Below are 26661 nucleotides of genomic sequence, written 5' to 3' on the forward strand. Positions count from 1 at the left end.
ACTGTAAACGGATGCAACTGTTGACGATATTGAAATTTTAAAGACTATTTAGGCTTATAATAAAGAACTTTAATATTTTGTGTAATAAAAACAGACCTTGTTTTGTTTTTTTTGACACATTCTTTCTATGTAGGCCTGGCTGTCCTGGAACTTGCATGTCGATCAGGCTGACCTTGAACTCAGACAGATCCTCCTGTCTCTGATTCTTAAGTGCTCAGAATGAAAGTTTACACCAGCATGTCTGGTCTCTATTTAGCTTCTGTGTAACAGTCTCAATATGTGTCCTTGATGGGCCTAGCATTGCTGAGTAGGGCAGGCTGACTTCAAGAACAGAGAGTTGTTTGCTTTTGAATCTAGAGCCCTGGAATTCAAATATATGTTGCCATACCTGGTTGAGATATTTTTGTATGGCTACTAAATGTCAGTGTTGGTTTTGCTTTGAGAAAGTATAACAACATATGTGGGCTAAAAATTTGGGGCCTCATTTACTTATTTTGCAACCTGCTCTTTAGTAGACCAGGGTGACCTTGAACTCTATGTTTACCTGAGGATAGCTTTTTCTCAATGCTCTTAGCCCCACACCAGCCAGTGTCCAGTTTATGATATATAAATATGAAATATGAAAATGTTGCTCCTTTTTTCATACTGCAAAGGTTTTGATTCAGATATGAAGAATAATATTGTCTTTCATTCTGTCTGTGTTATTTTTTTTTTATTTTTGTCCTTTTTGGTCCATGTCTACACAAATTATTTATGAATTATTATTATTATTCAGCTTTTCTTTTAAAAAGTTTATGGCTTAGAATTATGATTTTTTGTGTATCTTAGATTTATTATGCTAGACATCTTCATCATGGAGTGAGACCCAGGCAGGACTCATGCTAGGCAGTGGCTCTACCACTGTACTTCTTTCTTCCTGAGGAATACTTGTTTGATATGTGAAAATATTTTTCTTTCTTTCTTTCTTTTTTCTTTTTCTTGTTTTTTCATGACAGGTTTTTCCTGCATAGTTTTGGTATCTGTCCTGGTTCTTGCTCTGTAGCCCAGACTGGCCTCAAACTCACAGAGATCCACTTGGCTGTGCCTCCTGTGTCCTGAGATTAAAGGCGTGCACCACTGCCAAGTGGTGTGAAAATATTTTTTCTTTGGTACAATCTCAATAAATAGATCTTGTCCTTTGCTTAATGAATTTTGTGGATTAGTTTTCACTTCATCTACTTTTCTTATAGTAAGATAATTGTGATGTTACAGGACTTCATTTCTTGGTTTTTAAGGCTTTTTGTTTCATATATCCTATTTTTGAACAAAGACTCATGCTTTTCTTGTGGATAGTATTGAGACTGTGTGTAAGAAAGTGTCTATCATCTTGTCACAGAGCCTAAAAAATGCTGTAGCTAAATTATATTTTCCCTGTTTTTACAATTATAATGAATGAATTAATCAATATATCTAAGCTCGTTTTGCTGGGTACCTTTTCTTGGATTCATCTATATAGACCAGGCTGGTCTCATGCTTGGGGTAATCCTGCTACATTCCAAGAGCTGAGATAACAGGTGCATGTCCAGTAAACTATCATTTATCTTCCAGTTATTTTCTGCCCTCATAAATGTCTAAATAAATGATTGTATATTCCAGCAAATGTGAAATCTGCTAACAAATGTAGCTCTTACAAGTAGATAATCATTGGAGTAGATGTTTTTTATTCTTTACTTGGAAGCTGGCATTTTTGTGTTAAATTACTTAAATTCAGGGTATGTTTTCTGTCACATGGAATGTGAAGATATTATGTGTGTTTAACTGAGGTTGTAATTACTTTTCTATAACCGAAACAATATACCAGGATGGTCCTGACAAATACAAATGAAGGAATAAAGTTTTCTTGAAGTCCTGTATTATATTCTTCTAGGCCCCTGAGAACAGGTTGTGTTCCTTGTGGGGAAACTCAGTGCTTTTCTCTGTCACAGCACTAGACCAGCTTAGTCAGTGTAACTTTTAAGATCAGGTTGGTGTTTTCTGTGAATGTAGGGGCCCTGAGTTAAGAAGGAGGTGAACAAAAAATTAAGCATTGACAGAATCCAAGAGAGCTCCTTGTCATTAATTCAATCTAGTGAAACTATGTATTCAATCCTGGTGCTTTTTTATACACTATTGCATTTTTATGTTTATAGCTAACACCACTCTTGCCCCACATTTTTTCTTAGCACATTTCTTACTAGAAGATAGTAGCTTTAATTTAAGGTTTCCTATGTTTGTACTTTGCCTACATGTATGTCTGTGTACCACTTGCACTTTTGGTGCCTATTGAGGCCAGAAGTGGATGTCAGATTCCCTGCAACTAGAATTAAAGATGACTGTGTGCTTTTATGTGTGTGCTGGAAATCAAATTCTTGCCTAGGTCCTCTTTATTAGCTAGCCTCTCTGGAGCTGTGAGTTGCAATCTAGTTATCCTTTGTTTTACATCTAGTATCCACCTATGAGTGAGTACATACTGTAAATTAACCAACCATCTTATTAAATAAGAAACACAAAGCCAATACAGAGATGAAGCCAAGAGGTCAGAGCAATAGCTAAGAGCTAAAAACCTTAACCTTCACTGTTGCTGTTGTTGTACCTCTCTGAAAAAGAGACCTACTTCCTGTGTCTGTCTTTTTTATAGAGTTTCTGTTCTGCCTTCTCATTGGTTGTAAACCCAACCACATGACCGCCTAGTCACTGCCTGACTATACAGATCTCCAGGGCTTCTACGGTTGGTATTGAGATTAAAGGCGTGTGTCTCCAATGCTGGCTGTATCCTTGAACACACAGAGATCTACCTAGCTCTGCCTACCGAGTGCTGGAATTAAAGGCGTGTACCACCACCACCCCGCTCTCTCTATGGCTTGCTAATAGCTCTGATCCCTGGGCAACTTTATTAACATACAAATCACATTTCAGCACAAATAAAATATCACTATAACATACCATGTTTGTCGTTCTGAGTCTGGGTTACCTCACTAAGGATAATATTTTCTAGTTCCATCCATTTGCCTGTAAACTTCAAGATGTCATTGTTTTTCTCTGATGAATAGTACTCCATTATGTATATGTACCACATTTTCTTCATCCATTCTTCAGTGGAAGGGCATCTAGGCTGTTTCAAGGTTTTGGCTATTACAAATAACGCTGCTCTGTTCAAGCATGTGTCCTTGTGGTTTGATTGAGAATTCCTTGGGTATATTCCCAAGAGTTGTATAGCTGGGTCTTTAGGGAGATTGATTTCCAATTTTCTGAGAAAGCACCATACTGATTTCCAAAGCGGCTCTACAAGTTTGCACTCCCACCAACAGTATAGGAGTGTTCCCCTTGTTCCACATCCTCTTCAACATAATCTGTCTTTAGTGTTTTTGATCTTAGCAATATTTATTTTTGAAAATGATTCTATGGGACCAGTGGCAGACACTTGAAATGAATTTAAGAGGTATTGTATAGTTATAATTCTCCAGTGCTCCTTTTCTTTTTTAAAAAAATTATTTATTTATTTATTATATATACAGTGTTCTGTCTACATGGCCAGAAAAGGGCACCAGATCTCATTACAGATGGTTGTGAACCACCATGTGGTTGCTGGGAACTGAACTCAGAACCTCTGGAAGAACAACCAGTGCTCTTAACCTCTGAGCCACCTCTCCAGCCCCAATCCTTTTCTTGTATGTAATTCTGTTTTCTTCTTTGTGTGTGTATGTGTGTGTGTGTGTGTGTGTGTGTGTGTGTGTGTGTGTGTGTGCAGGGAGGCAAGGAGATGGTATCAGGACCCCTGATACTGGCGTTGCAGATATCAGTGACCATCTAAATGTACAGGGAATGGAAGCCGGATGCTCTGAAAGAATCTTCAGTGCTCTTAACTGGTGATTCATTTTCCTACCTATGTTTTCTATTCTTGATTACGTTTCCCATCCAAGGTAACCCAGTTAGGGTTAGATACCAGTTGCTGATGAAAGTGTGTAAATCTCCAGAGAGAATTAACCTCAGGCAAAGATGAGATCCCTAATTGTTTATCCAGTACAACATGGTCAGCCCATTCTCTCTCTCTCTCTCTCTCTCTCTCTCTCTCTCTCTCTCTCTCTCTCATATATATATATATATATATATATATGTATATATACATATATCTCCAACAAAAATGGATGCAGCAGGTTGTATTAATATATTTCAGCCTACTAATTCACCTAACTTAATAAGTGAGAAGTTGGAAAGGATTTGGGAAGTGATAGAATGAAGAGATAAAAGGGGAAAGTGATGTAATTGCTCTTGCGTATCAATTTACGGAAAGAAATTTTAAATTAAAAAGGGGCTAGATTGACCACTCACCAATTGAGAGAACTGAGTGTTTTTATAGAGGACCCAGGTTCCATTCCCAGAACCCACTTGGTAGCTAACCATTTGTTATAATTTTAGTCCCAGGTAAATCCTTCCTTCTTCTGGTCTTGTTAGACACTACACACAGACACATGCGGGCAAAACATTGTATACATAATTTTTTTTTAAAGATAGAAACAGGAAAGAATAAAATTTTTTACAGTGATCTCATAGCCCTTAGCCATAAAATAAGCCAGGGCTCATTCAAATGAACTCCTGCTGGTGTAGCATGGAAGCAGCTGTGACCCCCTGCTATGTCAGCCTGCTCAGAGGAAAAAACAGTTTTGATCTAAGGTTGATAGAGATCATTATAATCGTCTATCTAGGAGCAAAGAAAAACAGTGCTCTTAGGTGACTTTTCCTTGAAGATATCTGTATTTGTGTTCTCTATCTTTTGTATCTGTGAGAACTGTGGTAATGGTACAGTTATCTTTTACATCAAACATCAAGATTGACAGGTCACATAGGCCCCAAAGCAATCTACATTTTACTGGGTCATTTCCTTCATTTTTATCTAAGACCTTGTGGTACAAGATGAACATGCCAGAGACATTTCTTTCCATCATTTATATATGTTCCTGCACAACTTTGAGGTAGGAATATCCATAAATGTCTCTGCTTTTATATTGTGATCATGATCAGAAGTGGATTTGTTAACTTAGCAAGCTTAAGAATATGCAGAGTGCTACAGGAATGTGTCCAGACTTCCTAATCAAAATCCACATACTTCCTTTGTTAAGGAAAAGCATTGTTTTGCAAATAACTCCCATGCTCTCCTTGCCTCCTGAAGTTAAGAAATCTTTCTCATTTTATCTGTCTTGTCTGGAGTGATTGCTATTCTTAATAGTCAAGCTGACTACCTCTGAAAGACCCTGCTTATAGCAGGCTTTTACTTAGCACAAGAAACGCCATTCTGCGAGGCAAGTACCAGAAAAACAGGGCATCCTTGGCCTAACTGCAAAATGTACGTTTAGATAAACCACTTGGCATAAACCGTAATCAGCCAGCTGCAAAAGCCTGGGACCAAGGAAACACCCACCCTGACCACCCGCCCTGGGAGAGAAACCGTGGAGTCAAAATAAGATATCTATGGTTGGCCACTTGGCCTTGGGGAATAAACAGTTGGGCTGGGAAAGCACCCCCAAGGCCAAGTCAGCCACACACATCAAATTTCCGAGAATTAAAAATATGTCCCCAAGTTTACCCTGGCCTTCTTTGAATCAACCAATGGGAACCCTGTAACTATGCTTCTCGCTTCTGTAACCATGCCTCTGCCCCTGGGATCCTATAAAAAGTCCCCTTTACCCAAGGAGGGCACGCAAGTCCTCCGAGAGACTTTGTCGCCCCGGGTACCTGTGTATCTGAATAAACCCTCTTGCTGTTTGCATCTGATCCGTGGTTTCGGTGTGTTCCTTGGACTTGGGGTCTCTCCTGAGGGAAGATCTCCTCCGGGGGTCTTTCATTGGAGGTTCCACCGAGATTAGAGACCCCTCCCTGGGACCACCGACCCACCATCAGGAGGTAAGCCGGCCGGCCTTGGTATATGTCATCCCTGTCTTGTCTGACTGTTGCTTGTTTGTCTGCGCGCATCTGGTAATCTGTCTGTGGCGGTGGGGCTGAAGGAGCTGATGAGCTCGGACTTCGCCCACCAGCACCCTGGAAGATGTTCCACGGGTGTCTGAAGTCCCCTCAGGGGCACGGTATTTCGGGGCCACTCACGTATCCGAGGGATACGTGGTGTTGGTAGGAGACGAGGGGTCCGGACCCTCGCACTCTCCTTCTGAGTTTTTGCTTTCGGTTTGGAACTGAAGCCGTGCAGCACGCGTTAGTCTTATTTGTGTTTGTCTGTCGTTTTTCGTTTTCTGTTTAACCGTTCTCTTCCTAGAAACAGCCATGGGACAGACTGTCACCACCCCCTTGAGCCTCATGCTTGACCACTGGTTGGACGTGAAGGCACGAGCCAACAACGAAGGAGTTGTAGTTAAAAAGAATAAATGGATCACCCTTCGCAAGGCCGAGTGGGTCATGATGAATGTAGGATGGCCTCGCGAGGGAACCTTTAACCTCAGTCTTATTTCACAGGTGGAGGGGAAAGTTTTCGCTCTGAGTCCCCATGGCCACCCGGACCAGGTCCCTTACATCGCCATATGGAAACTCCTGGTGACCGAACCCCCCCCCCCCGGGTTAGGCCGTTCCTCTCCCCTCCAGCACCCCAGGCCTGTCCCCCGGCGGCACCACCGCCCCCTCTCGCCCCTCCTGCCTCCTCCCTTTACCCTGTTCTCCCACGAAAGGATCCCCCTAAGACCCCTGTCCTTCCCCCTGACCCCAATACACCTCTTATTGACCTCCTGACAGAGGACCCACCGCCATACCCGGGGAATCGGGGACCAGGGGAACAGGCAGCCCCCGCAGCAGCACCAGAACCGCTGGCGGCCCCCCGAACATCCTCTACAGGGACAGCGGGAGGATGAGGCTCCGGCTCCCTCCCCAATTGTGGATGAGGCTCTGGCTCCCTCCCCAATTGCCGGTTGCCTCCGAGGAAGGCGCAACGAACCAGCCAAAGAATCCAGAGCCTTCCCCCTCTGAGAGGGCCCCAATAACCAGCTCCAATACTGGCCATTTTCGGCCTCTGATCTTTACAACTGGAAGCAGCATATTCCTCCTTTCTCTAAGGACCCTGTTGCCTTGACTAACCTGATTGAGTCCATTTTAGTGACCCACCAGCCTACGTGGGAGGATTGTCAGCAGTTATTGCAGACCTTCCTGACGGTGGAGGAGAAGCAGCGAGTCTTCTTGGAAGCTCGGAAGCAGGTTCCTGGAGACGATGGAAGACCCACCCAATTGCCTAATATCATTAATGCAGCCTTTCCCCTCACCCGCCCGAACTGGGACTTCACGACCCCAGAAGGTAGGGAGCACCTACGTCTCTATCGCCAGTTGCTCTTAGCGGGTCTCCGGGGGGCTACTAGACGCCCTACCAATTTGGCTCAGGTTAGAAATGTGATTCAGGGAAAGGATGAGACACCGGCAGCATTCTTAGAAAGACTCAGAGAAGCCTATAGGATGTATACCCCGTATGATCCAGAAGATCCAGGACAGGCGCCAGGCGTCATCTTGTCTTTCATCTATCAGTCAAGTCCAGATATAAGGGCCAAATTACAGAGACTAGAGGGATTGCATTTGTTCAGTTTGTCAGATTTATTGAAAGAAGCAGAGAAAGTGTTTAATAAAAGAGAAACTCCCGAAGAGCGGGAGGAGAGGATGTGGCAGAAACAGGAAGAAAGGGATAGGAAACGTCATAGAGAAATAAGTAAAGTCCTGGCCGCTGTAATATCTCAGGGACAGGCTAGAGAGGGAGTTAGGATGAGAGATCAAAGAAGGATACCGCTTGACAAAGACCAGTGTGCTTACTGCAAAGAGAAGGGACATTGGGCTCGTGAATGCCCAAGGAAACCTCAAGGGGCTCGGAGAATTAAGCCAAGGGCCACGGACCTCCTCAATCTGGAGAATTAGGGAAGTCAAGGCCAGGAGCCCCCCCTGAGCCTAGGATAACTCTCAAGATCGGGGGGCAGCCAGTAACCTTCTTAGTGGACACCGGGGCTCAACATTCAGTCCTGACTCATACCGGAGGCTCTCTCAGTGACCACACAGCTTTGGTCCAGGGGTCCACGGGTAGCAGAAGGTATCGATGGACCACCGAGAGAAAGGTTCAGCTGGCATCCGGACAGGTAACCCACTCTTTTCTGCATATACCTGATTGCCCTCACCCATTATTGGGCCGAGACCTGTTGACTAAGCTCAAGGCTCAGATCTATTTTGATGACAAGGGGTCGACTGTTACGGGACCCAAAGGGACCCCCCTACAAGTCCTAGCCCTAAAATTAGAAGAAGAATACCGCCTGTTTGAATCCGAGCCCTCTAAGGGGCCACCGCAAGAGATGCAGGACTGGTTGAGAGAATTTCCCTCGGCATGGGCCTAGACTGGCGGCTTGGGGCTGGCTCACAACCAACCCCCACTTGTTATTCAGTTAAAAGCCTCCGCCACTCCCATTTCAATCAAACAGTATCCCATGTCCCGGGAAGCCCATGAGGGCATTAAACCACACATCCGGAGGCTCTTGGACCAGGGGGTACTTGTGCCCTGTCGATCTCCTTGAAATACCCCCCTCCTGCCTGTAAAAAAGCCTGGGACAGGGGATTATAGACCGGTTCAAGACTTGAGGGAGGTTAATAAACGAGTTGAAGATATACACCCCATGGTGCCAAACCCTTACAACCTCCTCAGCACTCTTCCACCAACCCAGATTTGGTATACGATACTTGACTTAAAGGATGCCTTCTTCTGTCTGAGATTGCATCCCCAGAGCCAGCTGCTGTTTGCTTTTGAATGGAGGGACCCAGAGATGGGAGTCTCAGGACAGTTGACCTGGACTCGGCTCCCCCAGGGGTTTAAGAACAGCCCGACCCTCTTTGATGAAGCCCTACACTCAGACCTGGCCGAGTTCCGGGTCGAACACCCAGCCTTAATCTTGCTTCAATATGTGGATGACCTCCTCCTAGCAGCCAGAACCCAGGCTGAATGTTTAAGAGGCACTCGGGCCCTTTTGGCTAAACTGGGACAGAAGGGCTATCGGGCTTCGGCAAAGAAGGCCCAGATTTGCCAAAGCAGAGTCATTTACCTGGGTTACACCCTGGAGGGAGGACAGAGATGGCTCACGGAGGCGAGGAAGGAGGCCATAATCTCCATACCCCCTCCAAGGAACCCCCGCCAGGTGCGGGAGTTCCTAGGTACAGCCGGCTACTGCCGCCTCTGGATCCCGGGTTTTACTGAGATGGCTGCCCCTCTGTATCCTCTCACCAAGCCCGGGGTCCTGTTCCACTGGGGAGAGGAACAACAACAGGCCTTTCAACGAATTAAGAGAACTTTACTTGAGTCACCAGCCCTTGGTCTACCAGATCTGACTAAGCCCTTTGAACTGTTCGTGGATGAGAACTCAGGCTTTGTAAAAGGAGTGCTGGTACAGAGGCTGGAGCCATGGAAGAGACCTGTAGCCTATCTATCCAAGAAATTAGACCCGGTAGCTGCAGGTTGGCCCCCTTGTCTGCGCATGGTGGCCGCCATTGCTGTCTTGCTCAAGGACACAGGGAAACTGACTTGGGGACAACCATTAACTGTGTTATCCTCCCATGCAGTAGAAGCTCTGGTCCGGTAGCCCCCAGATAAATGGCTCTCGAATTCCAGGATGACCCACTACCAGGCTCTATTGTTAGACACAGACCGAGTGATATTCGGACCAGTTGTCTCCCTCAACCCCGCAACCCTGATGCCCTTGCCAGACCCATCCGAGGAGCACAACTGCCTCCAGATTCTGGCGGAGGCCCATGGCACCCGCTCCGATCTAACAGATCAACCTCTGTCGAACCCAGATTTCATCTGGTTCACGGATGGGAGCAGCTTCCTCCAAGAAGGAGAAAGGAGGGCCGGGGCAGCCGTCACCACCGAATCAGAGGTAATTTGGGCCTCGCCGCTGCCACCTGGTACATCGGCCCAAAAGGCAGAACTGGTTGCGCTAACCCAGGCCCTCCGGATGGCGGAAGGTAAGAGACTCACAGTCTATACCGATAGCAGATATGCCTTTGCCACCGCCCATGTTCATGGAGAAATCTACAGAAGGAGAGGCCTCCTGACCTCAGAGGGCAAGGAAATTAAAAACAAAAAAGAAATTTTAGATCTCTTAAGGGCATTGTTCCTCCCACACCAGCTCAGCATTATACATTGTCCCGGGCACCAAAAGGGTGACTCTGTCGTAGCTCGGGGAAATCGGCTGGCCGATCTGACGGCCCGGACAGTAGCCTTACAAGCCCCCAGGGGCGACCAGCTGTTGGTCTTGCAGGACCAACAGCCAAGCAGGGACCCCATGCCCTATAGCCCGGAGGACCAGGAACTAGCAAAGAAAATGGGGGCGGAATGGAGCCCCGAACGACAAGCTTATATCATGGATGGCAAATAAGTTATGCCAACATCCCACACCAAATACTTGCTCAAGTTCCCTCACGCGCTAACCCATTTAAGCAAAAACAAGATGAAAGCCCTTCTGGCTGATGAGGCTTCGGACACTGTATTATTGAATCAAGAACAGGTCCTCCAATAGGTGACTTCCAGCTGCCATGCTTGTGCTCAAGTTAATCCAGGAAAAGCCCGTCTGCGTGGAGGGAGCCGTCTGCGAGGCCACCGCCCTGGAGTCCATTGGGAAATTGACTTCACTGAGGTAAAACCCGGACTGTATGGATACAGATACCTTCTGGTTTTTTTAGACACCTTTTCAGGATGGACAGAGGCCTTCCCTACCAAGAAGGAGACCGCTAACATGGTAACCAAGAAACTCCTGGATGACATCTTTCCCAGGTATGGAATGCCCCAGGTATTGGGGTCAGACAATGGGCCCGCCTTCGTCTCCCAGGTAAGTCAGAAGGTGGCCAGGCTATTGGGGATCGATTGGAAACTCCATTGTGCATACCGCCCCCAGAGCTCAGGACAGGTAGAACGCGTGAATAGAACCATTAAGGAGACTTTAACCAAATTAACGCTTGCAACTGGCACTAGAGATTGGGTGCTCCTACTCCCACTAGCCCTTTACCGAGCCCGGAATACTCCTGGGCCCCACGGCCTCACCCCGTTTGAGATTCTGTATGGGGCTCCCCCACTAATTATAAATTTCCTTCACCCTGATATCTCCTCTTTTGCCACTAGCCCTACCCTGGAGGCGCACCTCCAAGCCCTCCAACTGGTACAGAAGGTGGTGTGGAAACCCCTGGCCGATGCCTACCAGGAACAACTGACCCGCCCAGTGGTGCCTCACCCATTCAAGATTGGGGACTCTGTCTGGGTTCGACGCCATCAATCCAGGAACCTAGAGCCGAGATGGAAAGGACCATACACCGTCTTGTTAACAACTCCCACTGCACTCAAGGTTGACGGGATAGCGGCTTGGGTCCATGCGTCACATGTAAAGGCTGCCAAAGAACTCGACGAAGCTGAGAACACCGAGACGTCTACATGGAGGGTTCAACGCTCTCCAAACCCACTAAAGATAAGACTCACCCGTGGGCCCCCTTAATCCCCTTGATAGCCCTCCTGACAATAGGAGGGCCATCACCAGAGAGCCCCCACATGGTTAAGAAACTTACCTGGCAGATTATTTCCCAAACTGGGGACGTAGTTTGGTCCACGACTGCCAACCATGCTCCTAACATTTGGTGGCCATCCCTTACCCCTGATTTTTGCGAGCTTGCAGCTGGACTTGACACCTGGGATATACCTGAAGCTGAACATACTCTTGTTGGCCCAGCCCCTAAACCCCCTTTTGGAGTCCCCCACACTCGAGGACCCGGATGTGCCACCCCTGCTGCTCGCTGTTTACTGTCCTTGTATGATTTTTATGTTTGCCCTAAAGACGGCAGAAGTCGTGCCCTCGCGGCAAGATGTGGGGGATATGAAGAATTTTTTTGCAAAGCCTGGTCCTGTGAGACTACTGGGGCAGCTTACTGGAGGCCTTCCTCCTCATGGGACCTTATAACGGTTTCCCGGGGCTATATAAAAAGGGATCAATGTTATCCCACTGAAAGGGAACTACAACCACAGTATGGCAAGTCCTTGCCATTAAACATTTCATTCACTCCAAAAGGCAAGGGCTTCACAGGCTGGCCTGCAGGAAGGACATGGGGCCTTCACTGGTATTTAGACGGCTGGGATGCAGGGGTTACATTCAAAATACGATTAAAAATAGAAAATACCCACGCCACACCCATTGGACCCAGTCGGGTCCTTCCTGACCAGAAACCTCCCTCATTGCCTGCTCTAAGACCTGCCCAAGCTAGACCCCTGGCTACCCCCTCTGCTGGCCCCGATAATAATGCTGGCAAAGGGACCACTTCCCTTCCACCCTCACAGGCCCCCGCCACAGAGATTTCCCCCTACCCAGGAACCGGAGATAGGCTGCTCAATCTGGTCAAGGGTGCTTTCCTAGCTTTAAACCTTACCGACCCAGATAAAACCCAGGAATGCTGGCTATGCCTAATCTCCATTCCACCTTACTATGAAGGGATAGCAGCGACTGGCAACTATACTAACCAGACTTCTCCTCCCACGAGCTGTATCTCCGGCCCCCAGCACAAGCTAACTCTCTCCGAGGTCTCCAGACAAGGGCTCTGCTTAGGGGTTGTTCCCTCCTCCCATCAGAGTCTTTGCAAATCCACCCAGACCCTTACATCGGGAACTTATTATCTTGCAGCCCCTAACGGGACATATTGGGCATGTAACACGGGACTCACTCCCTGCGTTTCTGCCACGGTGCTGGACCAGAGCTCTGATTATTGCGTGCTGATAGAATTATGGCCCAAGGTTACTTATCATGAACCTGAATATATTTATAGTCACTTTGAAATGAGAAACACCTGATTTAAAAGAGAGCCTGTTTCCTTAACTCTAGCCCTGTTGTTGGGAGGGATCACCATGGGGGGAATCGCTGCGGGGGTAGGTACGGGGACTACAGCCCTCATGGAGACCAGTCAATTTAGACAACTTCAAGCAGCTATGCATACTGATATCCAGGCCCTAGAGGAATCTATAAGTGCCCTAGAAAAATCCCTTACATCTCTATCTGAAGTTGTTTTACAAAACAGGAGAGGGTTAGACATCCTCTTCCTACAAGAAGGTGGCCTATGTGCGGCCCTTAAAGAAGAATGTTGCTTCTATGCAGATCATACTGGAGTAGTCAGGGATAACATGGCTAAATTGAGAGAGAGATTGAAACAGAGACAACAACTATTCGAATCGCAACAGGGATGGTTTGAAGGATGGTTCCAAAGGTCACCCTGGTTTACCACCCTTTTCTCCATCATTATGGGCCCCCTAATCATCCTCCTGCTCATTTTAATATTTGGGCCATGCATCTTCAATAGATTGGTACAATTCGACAAGGACAGGGTTTCTGTTGTCCAGGCTTTGGTCCTGACCCAACAATATCAGAGGCTAAGACAGTCAGAGATGGAGATGACCTCTTATTCTCCATCCTAAAATGAAAGATTCCATATTGGGACCAGAAGAAAATGGGGGAATGAAAGACCCCGCTTATAGCAGGCTTTTACTTAGCATAAGAAACGCCATTCTGCGAGGCAAGTACCAGAAAAACAGGGCGTCCTTGGCCTAACTGCAAAATGTACGTTTAGATAAACCACTTGGCATAAACTGTAATCAGCCAGCTGCAAAAGCCTGGGACCAAGGAAACACCCACCCTGACCACCCGCCCTGGGAGAGAAACCGTGGAGTCAAAATAAGATATCTATGGTTGGCCACTTGGCCTTGGGGAATAAACAGTTGGGCTGGGAAAGCACCCCCAAGGCCAAGTCAGCCACACACATCAAATTTCCGAGAATTAAAAATATGTCCCCAAGTTCACCCTGGCCTTCTTTGAATCAACCAATGGGAACCCTGTAACTATGCTTCTCGCTTCTGTAACCATGCCTCTACCCCTGGGATCCTATAAAAAGTCCCCTTTACCCAAGGAGGGCGCACAAGTCCTCTGAGAGACTTTGTCGCCCCGGGTACCTGTGTATCTGAATAAACCCTCTTGCTGTTTGCATCTGATCCGTGGTTTCGGTGTGTTTCTTGGACTTGGGGTCTCTCCTGAGGGAAGATCTCCTCTGGGGGTCTTTCACCTCTTTAATTCATTAAAACCCAAAATATTTGTGTAAACATGTGAGGGATTTTTTTTAAAGGTTTTGAAGTTAAAGACACTTCTTTAATTTGGATCATTTTAGTGATAGGATCCACTTTTAGCTGCTTGGTGGCAGTGCACACTTTTAACCCCAGGAAGCAGAAGCATTTGGATTTTCTGAGTTTGAGGCCAGCCTGCTCAACAGAATGAGTTTCAGGGCTGCAACGATAAAACCTTTCTTGAAATCACCAAAAAACCAATCAACAAAGAATAAGATCCAACTTTAATCTGAGAAGCAACTCTTGGTGTCAGCCTACATATATAAAGGATATTGAAGAAGGAAGTTCTCTCTTCACCTGCTTGCCCTAGCTCTGGTTACCAATTTTTTTTTACTTTACTAGCAGTAGAGCCTTCTTCCTTAAAATTGTGGTGTATACTCAAGACCAGCCCAGCTGAGATGTCCAGCCTCATGTACTGAACCACTACTGGACCTTTCAATTTTCCATTGGTAGACAGCCATTGTTAGACTAGCTCTACCACAGCTTGTGAGACAGTCTAATAAATCCACTTTGTACACACATGGAGAGATTCATTCTACCAGTCCTGTTTGTTAATATTCTGATCCTGCCCCTTGTCGGCATTCAATGTCCTGACATAAAAGCTTATTCTTAAGAGACATTTCCACCCATTTCGCTCTCTCTCTCTCTCCTGCTTTCCTCCCAGGAAGTGTGTGGACCCTTGCACTCTTCCCTCTCTTTCTCCTCCCACCCTTTTTTCCCTCTTTCTCTTCCCCTTATCTATTCCTCCACTAAATAGACCTCTTCACTCAGTGCTGTCTGAATGTCATCTTTGTCTGTCACCAGCAGCAGGGCACCTTGGCTCTCTATCTGCCAGAGCCTTCTTTATACAATTCATAACACTGTTCATGTACAGAAGCTTGAAGAATGCAGTGGTTTTTTTTTTGTTTTGTTTTTTCAACTGCCCTAGGAGTAAGATATGCTGACTATTAACAGTGCTTGCAAGCATATTCTTCCTAGCTTCATTATGCTTTAAATATTCAACTTTCTTTGAAGCCTACCCTTTATTATTATTCATTTGCCAACAGTGTGCTCTGATTTTCAGGAATAAAAATCCTAAAGCAATGAAGCCATATCAGATGAGAGAAAGACCTATTATCTTGTTTGTGATCTACTTCCTGCCTTTCTTTCCTGGTTGTATAAAGTCCCTGTGACAACTAGGTAAAAAGTGGGTTCAGTTCACCTGACCTCAACTTGAAGTCACAAAACAAACATCTCCATTTCTATCTTTTAATCTCTCTTTGGTTATTAATATTCTGGGCACCCTTCCACCTGTGTGACTTGGAATCACTCTACCCGACATATTATAGTGGGCTGTACATGCTAGTCACACTGTGTCCAGGATGAAGAAGGGGAAGTGCCTACTAAGAGCAGAAAGATAGCAGGGTCTGCTATTGGAGTCAGGGGCAAGTGCTATTGAAATGCAAATGTTTAGAAAAGGTCTGGGTCTGTGGTGGAAGGCAGGGTCAGGAACCATTGTGCTGTGACTTTAAGCACAGTGTAACCCTATGGGAGGTGCTCTTGTCACTCAGGCCTCACTAGCCAATCAGGCCCTCCAGGTGACCTGCCAGTCAGAAGTGGTACAGGGTTCTTCCAGTTGCTAGCTTCAAGCTTGACTTTGAAAAGAAACTGACAGCAGCAGTTTTGTGTTGTGTGCTGTGCTGTGTGTGCTGGTGCAGAGAGCTGAGCAGAAAACCTGGGTGAGTTGGGAAACCACAGCATTGTGAGTAAGGTTCAGGAGCCAGAGTGGTGGGTCCTTCTCAGATCTGGGTGGGAAACTTCAGCCAGAATCCCTGTCCTGTGAGGTCCCATATGGTCCTTGAAACTTCCTATTCCCAGGGCAGGCCTCTGGATAACTTTGGCCTGGGGGCCTAATCTGTTCACATAATTGGGAGTAGGGAGGTGTGTATAGAAACATCTTTGTAGTCAACTTCAACATGCTTTTGGTGTCCTCATTGAAAGCAGGCCTACTTTGTCCAGTAACTTCTAGAGGTTCAGCATTTTGTATTTAACTTTCATGTGTAAGATCCATTTATAGTTAGTTTTGTGTAGGTTGTAAAAGGCATCTCATGTGTTGGGTAGCACTCCACAACTAAGATATGAGAGAGAGGAGTTGAAATAATGATATAAAGCATTTACTAATTCTTGAGACATAGTAAGTCTCACAAAATAGAATTTAACTGAGGGAGTACTGCCTGGAAAAAAAAACCTGCCAGGCAGTGGTTGCATACACCTTAAATGCCAGGACTCAGGAGGCAGAGCCAGGCAGATCTCCGTGAGTTTTACACTAGCCTGGTCTGCGTAGCCAGATCCAGGACAGGCTCCAAAACTACATGGACAAACCCTGTCTTAACAAACAAAACAAAAACACTGAAAGATAAGAGTATTGTAGCCAGGTCTGTTAGAGGTTAGGAAAATAGGATATACATTTGTTCACCAGGATTGTCCAGACACTTGACTGCAAACCATTACAAAGGAGCCACATCTGATATACAACAAGCCACTAGGCCTAACACTATATCAAAGAATGGGATTCTAACTAGCTGCTCATTGAGGTGTTACAGGGTCATAACAAACCTTAAGTCCTGGCATGCCAAAAAGTTCCAGTTTTCTTCTTTACAAAATCCTATTGTGCCAGATGCACGATATAAAACCAGGTGACAACAATTTGAAAAGTAAAACACTAACAGTTCAGTGGTGGTGGTGCTCGACTTTGCTCAGCACTCACTCAAGAGACAGAGTCAGGTTCATCACTGTGAGTTTGGTCCCACTTGGTCTACAGAGGTATGTCCAGGAAAGGATCCAAAACTACACAGTGAAAACATGTCCCAATGAAAAAAAGAAAAGAAAAGAAAAAAGAATAGTAGTACACTCTTTTATTAAGTTCTATACTGATCAAGCAATGGTTTCCTTTAGTCGCTCAGTCAGGGATTAGGAATATTCTTGGGAGAGCCTGTAACAACCTGGATCCTAAGCCTTGGGAGATTCCCTAAAGGCATAACATATTGATAATAGAACAGAGCTCCTTCCTTAAAACCAGGAATATGCTTTAAAGAGCAGGCAATGGTCTTGAATCAGGGCCTTTGTGGTGGGTTTGCTTCAGATCCCAAGAATCCAACACTTTCACCAAATATGGCTATGGTTATCTATCCACAGATCACTGTGGGCTTATTCAGTAATAGTCTTGAGATATCCTGTTTCACCATATGCAGCATGGTTTGATTAGCCTCCTCTCTGAGTCTGTCCTATTGTATGATACTTTCTGCTGACTTCCTAAAAGTTTCCCATTTCCTTCCATTTTGCCCCTAGAAGTATTATAAAGCTGCTACTCTTCTTAAGATGCATAGTTGACATGAGACATACCTTGTGCAAGATCTCCCCATCCCAGCTTTTATCTTTTCTACCTTATACTTTTTCTCTCTTTCTCATCCCTTGTGATCTTCACCTTAGGATCCTGTCACCTAAGAAGGTCCTGCTGTTTCACATCACTGGGGCACTTAAGTAATAATTTTGGAAATGTCTTTAATGTGTAAGTTTTCCATCTGTCCAAGGGGGTAAACTTGCAGTCTTCTGTCCCTCTTTAAGTTGTTCAGTGTGTGACCTAGAGCCTGAACCTAAATGTCACAAGATTGATAGAATATGTGGAATGTGGGGGGAAGGTGAGGGGAGCGGGAGGAGGGAGAACAAGGGAATCTGTGGCTGATATGTAGAACTGAATTGTATCGCAAAATTAAAAAAAAAAGAATATGTGGAATGCAAACTTTAATCACAGCAGGATAAAAGCAAGTTAGAACAAAAAATGAAACACCAAAGGTGATTTTGTTGTTAGGTAGAACCTAAATATGTTGTCTTTTCAAAGAATGTTGAAGATGTCAGGACTTTATGTGGCAAAAATCATGCAATGATTATACAAGGTAATCCCTACTTCTAGAAGGGAACTTCATACAAAACTTGCTGTACCTGTGGTCCAGCATGTCAGTGTGCACCTGAATTAAGAAGTCAAACTTTGCAGGATCACCCATCATCTACTGGTCCTGGAAACAAGAAAGAATCAATATTTAATGTCATGGATTCTTAGTCTGGAGTTTCAGTTCAGCATTGTTGCAGGATTCTATGTTTGAGAGTCAGAAACCCAGTGAGGAGACTGGGAGATACCATTTCATGGAGTTGTGAGGATGAAGCCTGGTGTTGCTGGTTTTTGTTTTTAACTGTTTACTCTTTCGGGGGACTGCCACTTAGCTCTCAAAATAAATCATACACAGGGAGGATTACTCTTTCTTATAAGTGCTTGGCCTCAGTTTGGCTTGTATCTAGCCATCTTTTCCTAACTTATCTACTTTATGCCTCTGGGCTTTTATCTTTCTCTATTCTGTATACCTCTCTTTACTTTTGATTCCATGGTTTGCTGTGTAGCTGGGTGGCTGACCCCTGGTGTCCTCTGCTTTTCTTGCTCCTTCCTTTTTTCTTTTTAGTTTTGTCCTCCCAAGTGTTTTCTCTGCCTGCCAGCCCTGCCTAAACTTTTCTGCCAAGCTATTGGCTGTTCAACTCTTTATTAGACAAATGGTATTTTAGACAAAGTATCACAGCCTCACAGAGATAAACATATGCAACATAAAAGAATACAGCATATCTTTGCATCTTTAAAACAATTGTTCCACAGCATAGACAAATATAACACATCTTAATATTACACAACAGCCTGAATTGCATTTTGTGACCACATGATGTTGGGATATCTAAAGTATGAGACATCTCCCATGGAACCCTGTCTGAGATGAGGTAAATAAAAATATGAGAAATTGCATGGATAGGGCCATCTGAGCCTGCTGATATTGAATCCTCATGCATCTGAGACAGAGATAGAGAATTTGATGTCTGTCCTGCTCTACTTCAGTCTTGCCTTTGCCTAATCTTCTCTTGCTATGTATCCACTTCTCTATTTTAGAATTTGAATGGCATTCTGTGCCACTGTATGTTGGAAAGTTATAATCCATTTTCGGAATTTACAAATGTCACCATCAAGAGTCTGTCTTGAGTGTCAGAAGAGACTTGAACATGTGAAACAGTGTAGGGGCTCTCGCAGACTATGAGGATCATTGAAGTAACTAAAAGCATTTTCTTCATAGATGATCATGAACCTATAGGCACCTGGTTTAGAACATCATTGATTGAATGAAAAACCTCTCAGACACAATGATATATGGGAACATGTGTCTCTCCTTGCTGACTTTCTTTTGATTGCTTCTTTATTAGGAGAAGCCTTTTGGGAGCAAACTCCTCACTAGGTGTGTGATATGCATCTCTATAGCCTCAACAGATTTCCTGTTCTTTGTCTATACTGAGTTGTGGTTGAAACTAATCACCCAGCTTCCTGGTATTTTCATGCCTTCACCATTAGAGAATCTATCTCAAAATCACAGAAGATAGAGTAGAAGCAATTGCTATTCAGTGCTAAGGGAGTTTGTTAACCTGGTCTTTTAATTATGTTGGCTATTTTTTAATACAAGGTTTGTCAGTGTAGTGCTTCGTGGCCTGAAAGGAGTTCTGTACACCAGGCTGGCCTGGAACTCAGAAATCCCCCTAATTCTGGCTCCCAATTCCATGGATTAAAGTGGGTGAACATTCCTGGCTGTTTTGTTCTTACATTATTGGGTGATGGGCTTGGGATGTAGGTTTTTGTACATGTCAAGCATATGCTGTTGTACTGAGCTTCACTCATATCTTGAATTTTAAAATTTGGCACCAGTTGTCATTCTATTTCTCTATTTGGCATGTATTCATGATATTAATATTGATTGAGCCATGTGAATCATTGCATTGCAGGTGCATGAACTTCCTCTGCCTGTTACATTTATTTTGAATTTTTAAATGAATATGAGTATTTTATCTGAATGCATGGATATGCATTATGTGGGTACCGGGTCCTCACAGTGATCAAAAGATGGTCTCAGTAACCCTGAACTTGGAATAATGGATAGTTGTGTTCCCTCATATAAGTACTGGCAATTGAGCCCACCTCTATCCAACACCAGCAAGAGCTTTTTACTAGCTTTCCATCTCTCTTGCCATGTGTTGATTATTTATGATCAACATTTTTATGGCTAATGCTTTCATGTTTCCTTTTATAACTATTTAAAACTATTATAGTACCTTTTAGTAAATTCATATTTTTGTTATAGTTTGAATTGGGGCACTTCAGGATTCTTGACGACTACAGAACAAAAGTAAATGCATAACACTTTGTAGGAACTACAGGAAAAACTTCTTAGTTCTTTCTATCTTTCTTTTTCTACTGATTTTTGCTTGGGAGACAGAATCTTAACATGTACTATTGGTTTGCCTAGACTTGATTGCATACACTAGGCTGGGATTCAACTCAGAGGCCTTTCTCTTCTGAGTCCTACAGTTAAAGGCATGTGCCAATACACCTAGTTTATCCATCTTATTTTTCTTCTCTACAGTTAGTAATTGTTCATACAATTTCTCTCATGTGTACTCTGTACTGTTAATCTGTTTAATTGTCTCTCTATGTTTGTCAATAAACATTTCTCTTGCAAGGTGACATTCCATTCAAAGGGTACAGAAATGACAGAAGTGATCCTCCTATTCAGTTTCCTTCTAAAGTGACTTGTTGACTACATTATAATTTGTATGTCATGAAGTAAGTGTGGGGAGCATCAGAATTATTTGACTCTACTCTCAAAAAAGTATACATTTACATTGTTGTCAGTATTATGGTTTCTCTTGTACACATGTATGGGATATTTTAGAATTCAGTGACCTATGATGATGTGCATGTCGACTTCACTTGGGAAGAATGGACTTTACTGGATCCTTCCCAGAAGAATCTCTACAAAGAGGTGATGATTGAGACCTACAGGAACCTCACTATTATAGGTAAGACAGTGTATTTTCCTTCACATTTTAAAATAAGAGGTTTTGGATGCTGATCTGTCATTTGATTGAGAATTAGTATTAGGTGAATAAATTAGTCATATTCTAAGATTCACTGAAGATAGTAACATAAATTTTGGACAATTTTAAGGAAAATAACATATATTTTCTGGTACTATATTTTAGGATACAATTGGAAAAACCATAAAACTGAAGAGTATCCTCAAAGTTCTAGAGGAGATGAAAGGTAATTTTCTTGTGCTAATTGATACAAATGTGCCTCTGAGGAAATTAAAATGTGTCCTGGAAGTTTTAAACAAAAGCAACAGTGTAAATAACACAGATTAAAGTACAACAATGATTATTAAATTTGCAAAGCATTCTTTTAAAAAAAAGACAAGGGAACAGTGACTTACCAGATATTACCATTTGAATCATAGCACCATGGAAAATATGTTATAGAACTGACAATTAATTCATTTTATCCTACTCATATTACAAAAGTATACATAGTGAAGAGGTGATAATTATATTTTTAATCTTTCTAATAAGCACATAGTGAATAGTAATGGTATTGTACTTTGTATACTTGTTGTGACTGTGCTACTAACAGAGGGTGCAGTTAGAGTCAAGAGTCAAATGGCAGTTATTTTGAGGAAACCTTAATCCATATGCCACAAGTCCATGAGTACAGAAAGTCAAATTGTGAATTGAATGGTAAAAAACTTTTATTGGTTAAGCTTTCTTTACTAGATATGTCATATGTCTCTCTGGATACAAGTCATATGAGAATAGGGATATGGAAAGACATAACATTCTCGATTCTTAGAGGAATTAGAAGATATATAGCAGTCCTCATACTTAATATGCTTGTTGAACTTGATTCAAGTATACAAGTAATTAGTTTTCCAGGTGTATTTTTGATGCATCAACAAAATCACTATGCCGAAAAGTTCTATCAGTAGTAGGACTTGAAAAATATTCTTTCTGTCCTAGTTCATTTAGTAAATGTACGATGACTCACGATATAGGAAAATTTATTAATGCAACACAGACATTAAAACTCTGACATTTTCCAGTTTTCTTCGAATAAATGAATAATCATATATAAAAATATTCTGTATATGTGAACCATGTAATATAAGATCTTACCATTACAAGTATCTTCACAGAAGGAACATGTGATGTTGAACCTGTCATGGTGATGCACTGCCTTAGCTGCCACCACATGAACTGCAGGGGCACTGGGATAACTGGTCCAAGAGTTTTCTAAACCCAAATTTCCACAAAATGAGGGGAAAATACAAAGAATACAAAGAGGAGAGGAACTGACACTAAAAGTCTTTAAAAGATGGTTGACCATTTAATCCAAGCCACAAGAGTGAGTTTATCTCCAATGTGGTAAATAGGCAGCAATTGGAGCACAGAAACTCACATGTCAGGTGTTCCCCTTCTTGAGTTTATACCTCCTATAAGGAGAGAAAAGGAACTTTGAAGTGTAAAGTCTCACTTGTCTGAATGGGATCATTTTCTGCTTCCCCGATGCCTGCAAAACATTCAGTTTGGAGCTCTGAATGGTAGTGAATCTAGAAAACATTCAGTTTATGAGAAGATCCTGAAACTTGAACTGAAGTCTGTCTAAGTCTAAGGCAATCAGGCATCTACAAAGAGCTGTGGAGTTTTGAAGAATTTTTAGAGATAGACCTTTGGGTGAGAAAGCCCAAGGTTCAAATGCCAGAACAATGCTTGAGGTGTACCTGAGGACAAGCTGGCATGAATTGTACTCAACAATCACTCATCTGTGGGAGTGAGCTAACTCCATATGCCAGAAACTATGGTTGCTTATAACTCCAGTTGCAAGGGCTCTGATTCCATCTTCTGGTCTCTGCAGGTACTGCACACAGACACAAGCAGGTAAACACACATATACATAAAACAAAGCTTTAAAATGAAAGATTTATTTATTTATTAGGTATACAGCATGTATGGCTGCAGGCCAGAAGAGGGCACCAGATCTCATTACAGATGGTTGTGAGCCACCATGTGGTTGCTGGGAATTGAACTCAGGACCTCTGGAAGAGCAGTCAGTGCTCTTAACCTCTGAGCTATCTCTCCAGCCCTGCGTGGTGCACACTTTTAATTTCAGAACTTGGAAGGCAAAAGAAGGCAGAGCTCTGTGAGTTCAAGTCCAGCATGGTCTACAGAGTGAGTTCTAGGACAGCCAGGGCTACACAGAGAAACTTGTTTTGAAAAACTAAAAAACGTAAAAAATGAAATTCTTGAAAGCCAGGTGGTTGTAGTGGATGCCTTTAATTCCAGCACCCAAGAGGCAAAGGCAGGTGAATCTCTGAGTTCAAGGACAGCCTGGTCTACAGAATGAGTTCCAGGAGGGCCACTGAAGCTACAGAAAAAACAAAAATAAAAAATAAAATTCTGTACAGTGATATCACAGCCTTGAGATAGACAGCAGTCAGGGCTTAGTTAAAATGAACTTGTTCTGGTCCTGCATAGAAGCATTTGTGGTCTTCTGAACCAGCTTACTTTTAGGCAAAAGAAGCCTTATTCTCAAGTTAGAATAGCTCAGAATAGCTGTTCATTTGAGACCACCATTCACAGTATGAATAGGTGACTTTCCCATGCTGGTTTTTATATTTGTGTTCTATGTCCTTTGTGTGGGAATTGTGGCATTGATTCATTCTTTAAATATATCTTTTAGGTTATGCATTATGTTCTATTTCTCTTTTAAGTCATGCATCATGATATATTTGTATTTAGATCATACTGCATGATCAAAAAGATAATTTTGCTCTATAAATCTCCATCTGCCTAAGTGGCTAAACTTGCATTCTCCTGCCCTATTTATATTGTTAAATGGGCTACCTCAGGCCAGACTTAAGAGAGACTTAAGGATGACAGCACAAGTGGCATGCAAAATCTGTGCCAGACTGGCTTCTCTTCTGACATTAACTACCACTTGATGCATGTCATTATTTAAGATATTCTTGTTCATTAAACTTTTAGGTGTGTGGAAAAATTTATCCTTGGGGAGGCATATTCTCTTAGAGAAGTACCTCCAGCCTTGTAGAAAAAAAAATTCTGAGACAAACTTTCTTATGTTGGCTCTGGCAGCCATGAGCACAATCAATTTCACTGTGTTGTCCTTGTGATTGAACCAACTACAATTTTAGATTGAAGAACTCAATTACCACTGAGATTTTAAATTAAAAATTTGGGTTATGTAGTCAACTGTCCATTTTAGTAGCAGGAAAAGGATTTTTGTGTGCTTGGAGACTAGAATAGAAAGAATAATTTATTGCGTACTCTGCTGGGGCAAACAAGGTACGCAAACAGCTACAGAAGTCACTATTATGAAATACCACCTGATAGTGGCAGGATTGGTGATTTTGTAATTCCCCAGCATGTATTGATCCATGTCATGTGAGTGAAAGCAGCCTAGATTTTGGGTGGACAATTTGGGAAGGTTAGCTTGAGCCCATGAGTATTGAATTTTGAACAATAAATTATCCTATGCAGATATTTTCAATCCTGCTTGTCATGGTTATTTCCAATAGCTATAGCTGTGTGTGCCAGGTCACAGGTCTCAGCAGCTAACTTTGCACATAGGGCCATGGTGATATGATATCTTATTAATACCATTCCCTCTACCAGAGAATGGTGTTTTATTTTTGAAAGTCAATAGAGCCTTGTGTTTTTTTCAATTCTATTTATCTTTTTAAAAAGACAATTATTTGTTTCACTGTTAAAATTTGATTTTGTTTAAATGCATCTCTGCTCTAATCTCTTTTTTTCTTTTATTCTCCATTTTTTTCAGGTCATTAAGAATTTCAATTCTCTCTACTTGGACTCCCAGAGTGAGAATTGTTGAGACCAAGGTTGGATAAAGCACAGGGACAAATAGCCAAATGAACGGAAACACATGAACTATGAACCAATGGCTGAGGGGTCACCAACTGGATCAGGCCCTCTGAGTTGGTGAGACAGTTGATTGGTCTGATCTGTTTGGGAGGCATCCAGGCAGTGGGACCTGGTCCTGTGCTCATTGCATGAGTTGGCTGTTTGAAACCTGGGGCCTATGCAGGGTCCCTTGGCTCGGCCTGGGAGGAGGGGACTGGACCTACCTGGACTGAGTCTACCAGATTGATCTCAGTCTGTGGGGAAGGCTTTGCTCTGGAGGAGATGGGAATGGGGGGCGGGCTGGGGGGAAGGTGAGGGGGCGGGAGGGGGGAGAACAAGGGAATCCGTGGCTGATATGTAGAACTGAATTGTATTGCAAGATAAAAATTTAAAAAAAAAAGAATTTCTTCTCATTTTTCTCAAGTGAGTTGATTATTTACTTCTGTCTAGAGCAATGTCTCCTGTTGCTTAGGCTTGCCTCATACTATGCAGTTGAGAATTGCTTTGAACATCTAATTCTGCTTCTGCTGCCCAGTGTGGGAAAGAAAGTTCTGCAAACTGCTTCAAGACTGGACCTAAACTGGTCATTGTGAAGTAAAAATAGACTGGTAAATGAGTGTCCTCCAACTTCCTCTGATTTTATTGCAAACTTCCATATGAAGAGGGACCTGTATAAGAATTGAGTTCACTGACCAACTTTAAAGCAGGTGTACTGTCCTTACAAAAAGGGATGGACAAGAAGAAGCCTCAAAGGTCTTTGCCTTTGACACTAGCTCACATTAGAAATAAGTAGTGAGGTGATCAATTTTATGTATTTTAGATGATTATTAATTGTTCTGACTGGCCATTTGCATCCAAAGAACAGGGAATTGAGAATGTGGATAAAGAACTGAACTTATCACAAATCCAAACTACAGTAGTAACATTAGTTTGACCAAAATAGAACTGGACAAAATGGTGTAGCCCTGCCTAAAAGAACTATTATTTTACAGGTTTAAGATGAACAACCTGAGAGAAAATGTGTGACTAAACATGTGGTGTGCTCTAACACAAATCCCTAGTCTCTGAAGGACATGGCCATGTAGCCTGTTTCAATTTTTAAAATAATTTTTGGGGATTATATTACCTCATTTGCATTGTTGCTTTTCTACCTCTAAGCCTTTCCATAGACACATCAATGTTTTTTTTAATTCATGATCTCCTTTTCCTTTAACAGCAGTTACTGTTTAATGTGACTTAAGTTTGTCTGCAGGATTTCTGAGCTATGAAGAAAATGGTAGGCTGCACAGGCCAGTGACTGTGTAATAAAACACACACCTCTTGGAAGAGGAACAGAAAGTGCTCTGAGAGACTGGAATAGTTTCTACTAAAATACATATTTCCCAGACTAGAGTACTGTCTGCCCCTAGGGTAGAATCCAGAGCTGTGAAGCCCTGTGCTGCCTTAGTCATTTGATCTCTGCTCATCTAGTAGAGGAGCTGCTACTCTCCTGAGGCCCTGTTGGAGACAAGCTATTGAGGAACTTTGGGCAAGCCTAGCAATCAGGAGCACCAGTAAGAGGTAGATTATGAGTTTTTTCAAGGATTCTCCTCTAATTCAGACACAGGGAACCGTGAGGTAGACTATCAGCAACGCCATGGAGAGTGGGGATTCATTGTTTTCCA

The 26661-nt window shown here is 43.2% G+C and overlaps 1 protein-coding gene across 1 annotated transcript; it reads left to right on the top strand.

The window, feature by feature from the left end:
* The first annotated feature begins 4877 nt into the window (after nucleotides 1-4877).
* On the top strand, nucleotides 4878-25179 carry LOC131901100 (zinc finger protein 120-like). Its single transcript, XM_059252384.1, has 4 exons — nucleotides 4878-4988; nucleotides 20959-21085; nucleotides 21269-21329; nucleotides 24915-25179. The coding sequence occupies exons 1-4, from the start codon at nucleotides 4968-4970 to the stop codon at nucleotides 24982-24984; spliced, it is 279 nt and encodes a 92-aa protein (XP_059108367.1). The 5' UTR covers nucleotides 4878-4967; the 3' UTR covers nucleotides 24985-25179.
* The last annotated feature ends 1482 nt before the right edge of the window (nucleotides 25180-26661 follow it).

This window comes from Peromyscus eremicus, unplaced genomic scaffold (assembly GCF_949786415.1).
Source record: "Peromyscus eremicus unplaced genomic scaffold, PerEre_H2_v1 PerEre#2#chrX_unloc_2, whole genome shotgun sequence".
In the NCBI taxonomy this organism is placed as follows: domain Eukaryota; kingdom Metazoa; phylum Chordata; class Mammalia; order Rodentia; family Cricetidae; genus Peromyscus; species Peromyscus eremicus.

Coding starts and splice junctions, on each gene's coding strand:
- LOC131901100 (XM_059252384.1), top strand. CDS start 4,968: ATGTTCCTGCACAACTTTGAG. Junction 4,989..20,958: donor TGTTCCTGCACAACTTTGAG/GTAGGAATATCC, acceptor GGGATATTTTAG/AATTCAGTGACCTATGATGA. Junction 21,086..21,268: donor CAGGAACCTCACTATTATAG/GTAAGACAGTGT, acceptor ACTATATTTTAG/GATACAATTGGAAAAACCAT.